This window comes from Fonticula alba (genome assembly GCF_000388065.1).
Source record: "Fonticula alba strain ATCC 38817 unplaced genomic scaffold supercont2.3, whole genome shotgun sequence".
NCBI lineage: Eukaryota > Rotosphaerida > Fonticulaceae > Fonticula > Fonticula alba.
The window spans coordinates 2,388,357-2,391,845 of NW_009242973.1; the positions used below are offsets into that span (position 1 = coordinate 2,388,357).

At 67.8% G+C, this 3,489-nt stretch overlaps 1 protein-coding gene across 1 annotated transcript in view; it reads left to right on the forward strand.

Annotated features, from left to right (window-relative positions):
* Nucleotides 1–1,473: 1,473 nt before the first annotated feature.
* Nucleotides 1,474–3,489, forward strand: part of H696_02286 (hypothetical protein) — a gene marked incomplete at its 3' end in the record, with an annotated part of 4,144 nt that continues 2,128 nt past the window's right edge. The window contains exons 1-4 of the mRNA XM_009496188.1: nucleotides 1,474–1,754; nucleotides 1,889–2,275; nucleotides 2,489–2,655; nucleotides 2,839–3,349. Coding sequence (XP_009494463.1) covers nucleotides 1,521–1,754; nucleotides 1,889–2,275; nucleotides 2,489–2,655; nucleotides 2,839–3,349 — 1,299 coding nt within the window. The 5' untranslated portion in view covers nucleotides 1,474–1,520. The remainder of the gene's footprint in view (nucleotides 1,755–1,888; nucleotides 2,276–2,488; nucleotides 2,656–2,838; nucleotides 3,350–3,489) is intronic.

The window sequence follows — 3,489 nt, forward strand, 5'->3', positions numbered from 1 at the left end:
CCCCCCCCGCCCCCCCCGCCCCGGCCTCGCTCTGCCCGCCAAGGTTCCCGAGTTCCCCCTCGCCCCCCCGAGGGGGGAGACGCCCGGTTGCCCGGGGGGCGCCGCAAATATGCGCGATCGGGTGCTCGTCTTTTCGGTATTCGCCACGGGCCCCTCTCCCCCGGACACTGGCCACAGGGGCGGAAGAGGGGGCCTTTACGGCCGGCGGAAGGCAACCTTCAGGGAACTCCCCCCGCCCCTAGCCGATTCCCCCCCCCCCGGTCGCCGGAGTGTACTGGCCGACTCTGGCCATCAGGTCCGACACAGGGTTTCACTTCGAACCAGGGGGTCCTCCCCGGACGCCCCTCCCCCCCTGCCGCCCTGCCGCCCTGCCCAGCGGAGGGCCGTGAATTAGCCCCGGCCAGGCTGGTCGCCTCCCACCGGGGGGCTGCCCACGGGCCCCTGCTCCTGGCAGCCCTTGAGTCTTTTGCTTACGCACCTCCCCCACCCCCCCCCCCGTCACCATCGACCGCACCCGGGAAAGAACCAAACCGGAACTCGGCGCACACATGCGAGGGGCGGGGACACCATGCAACGGAAATGCCCCCCCCCCCCCCCCCCCCCCCGCCCACCCTCCGGCCAGGTGCCCTACGCAAACGGCGCGCCCCAGTCGAACCGGACCTCCAGGCACTGGATATGTCCCGGCGTCGGTCCCGGTGTAAGAATGCCCGTCGGCCCGCTCGCCGGACTACCGTCTGCCGGGCCAAGGGGGGCGGGCTGAAGAAGGGAATCCCCAAGATCGCCAGATCTCCCAGCCTCCCCCTGGCAGCCGAAGGTACCCGAAAGGCTCCGGAGAGGCCTTCCACCGATCTGGCCCTCGAGGCCGGTGTGCTTGCTCGGCCTTCTTTGAGCGCGTCGCCACGCCCATGGCCACTCGGCTGCCCGAGAGCCGCCGGCCCAACGAAGTGTGTGCTTGCTCCCGTACGGCATCCCCCCGGTGCCGAGCCCGGGCCGCCCTGCGGGGCAGGCAGGCAAGCCAGTCGTGTTGCCAAGTTCCCTGGCCGCCAATCGACACTTCCCTGGCTCCCCCCCCCCACCTGGCCTCAGGGACTCTGTTTCCCTCGCTCTCCGGGGCGCGGTCCCCCCGCTGTGCTGGGAGGTGGCACGCCGCCGCCGCCGCCGCCGCTGCCGCCGCCGCCGCACTGCCACCAGCACCGCTGGCATGGGGGTACCCACACTCGGGACATCCTCCCGGATGCCGATTGCCGGCGGAGAGCCATTTTTTGGGCGGCCGGGTCGCCTTGGCCGACGCATTGCTCCAAGTGTCCCCCAAGACTGTCCCCACATTCCCCTCCCCTTGCACCCGCCGGGGCAAGCTTCCTCTCCTCCGCCGCCGCCTCCTCCTCCCCTTCTCCCTCTCGCCCGTCCTCTATCCCCCCGCCCCCCCCCCCCCCCCCCCCCCCCCTCGGGGACCTGCCCTCCATCAGAGCCGCCCCGCGCCGCACCCCTGCCCAGCCGGCACCAGGGAGTGACAGACCACCATGCACGCGGAGGTGGTCTTCCTCCTCACGGCCTTTGCCGTGTCCTTCCTCAGCCCAATTCCCTTCCTCCTGCGAACCAAACATGAGCCGGTCCGCTCGCGCGGGGCCTTCATCACCCTGCTGTCCACCGTCGGCGGGTCGGTGCATGTCCTGGCCATGGCCATCTCTCGCATGGAGGTCAACTGCATCTTTTCCGTCACCTCGGCCATTGCCTTCCCAATTCTGTGGACCTGGGTGCGTGCTCCGCGCCCGGCAAGCTCGACAGCCACCCACTGCGCCCGGCTCCCAGCTCCCCTTGCTTCCTCTCCGCTCTTCGTCCCCGCCCCCGGTGCTAGCCATACTGACCGGCCATTCGACGCTGCGTCCAGCCCCAAGTCCTTCGTGGATTCAATGTCCATCTCCAGAACCAGTACCACCGGCTGCTGCTGATGGAGGCCAATGAAGAGCGCGACCGCATCAAGATCCAGCGCCAATTCCGCCGGAACCAGTTCCTCCGTAGGTGGTACACCCCGATGGTCAATCTGACGGTCTACTGCATGATCATCGCCGTGCTGGTCGTCGCCGGGCTGACGTACCTCGGGACCAAGATCGACTGGCGCTTCGCCGACCACATCGGTGGCACCGACCACGACTGCCTGGCCCAGACATTCATCTTCTCGGCCCTGGCCCTGGCCATCGTCGTGGCGGCCGTCGTTGCCCTTGTGTACCTCCTGCGCAATACGCCCGATACGTACATGCAGCGCTTCGAACTTGGCGTACGTTGCTGCTGCTGCTGCTGCTGCCGCTGCTGCCGCTGCCGCCTGGACTGGTGGCACTGTTTGCTTGGGCGGAGGGGGGGAGAGAGAGAGAGAGAGAGAGAGAGAAGCAGCCTTCCCTCGCCCCGCACCCTATTTCCCCTGTGACTGACCCTGATCCCCTCTTGCGCGGTGCTCTGCCGGCATGCGCGCCGGGCCCAACACCCTCCACAGGTTATCCTGGGCCTCTCCTCGCTATTCATCATTGCCTGGATCGCCGCTCGCCTCGGGCATTTCATGTCACCGGTGATCCTGGTTGCGGCCGCCATCAGCGCAAACAACCTGATTGTCTCCTTCTTCCCGGTGTTCCTGTCCTTCCGACCCTTCTACCGCCATATGACGTACGCCTTTGGGCTCCTTCCTCCCCCCCCCCCTCCCCACCCCTCTCCGCCTGGCCATGTTCCTTCTCGGCGTGTCCGTCTCTCCTCCAGCTCCGGAGGTCCCTGTCTCGCACATCTTTCCGAGCCCTCTTCTCACCCTCACCCTCCTCTCACCCTCCCTCGCACGCGCACATATACACACAGCCGCATTAATCTCACCCGCGAGGAGATCGACCAGTTCATCCAGTCGCGGCTTTCCAACAGCTCAGGCGGCAGTGATGGCGAAAACCCGCTGTCCAGTGGCAGCTTCCGCGATACCATGTCCGACACCGGCGACACCGGCGACATCACCTCCGCCACGGACCCCGGGGCGATGGAGCTTCGCGAGCTGGGCGCCTCGGCCACCCCTGCCGAGGGCGGCTCGGCTAGCCCGCTGAAGCCCCGGCCGAAGTCCACCCGCCGTGGCAGCGGCCTGGATGTGGCTCCCAAGGTGCCGAAGGCCCAGCTTCGACAGATGCGCTACAGCTACCGCTTCCTGGTGGCCACCGCCTCCAAAACCCACCTGCAGGATTTCCAGCACTTCTGCATGCGGTCCTGGTGTGCGGAAATCCTGTCCTTCGTCCGCCACATGGAGAAGCTACAAGCCTTCTCGGCCCAAATCCGCGACAAGAGTGACCGGCCGAAGTACCTCCGCGGCCTGGCGGCCCTGGACCCGGTGCGTGACCGGGGCTCGGCTGCAGTGGGATTCCGGCCACTTGCTCCTTCTCTCTCTCTCTCTCTTCAGCTCCTTCTGTGCCGACTCTCTCGCCCCCTCCCCTCGTCGCACTCGACTAACATGGATGCCTGTCCCCCCCC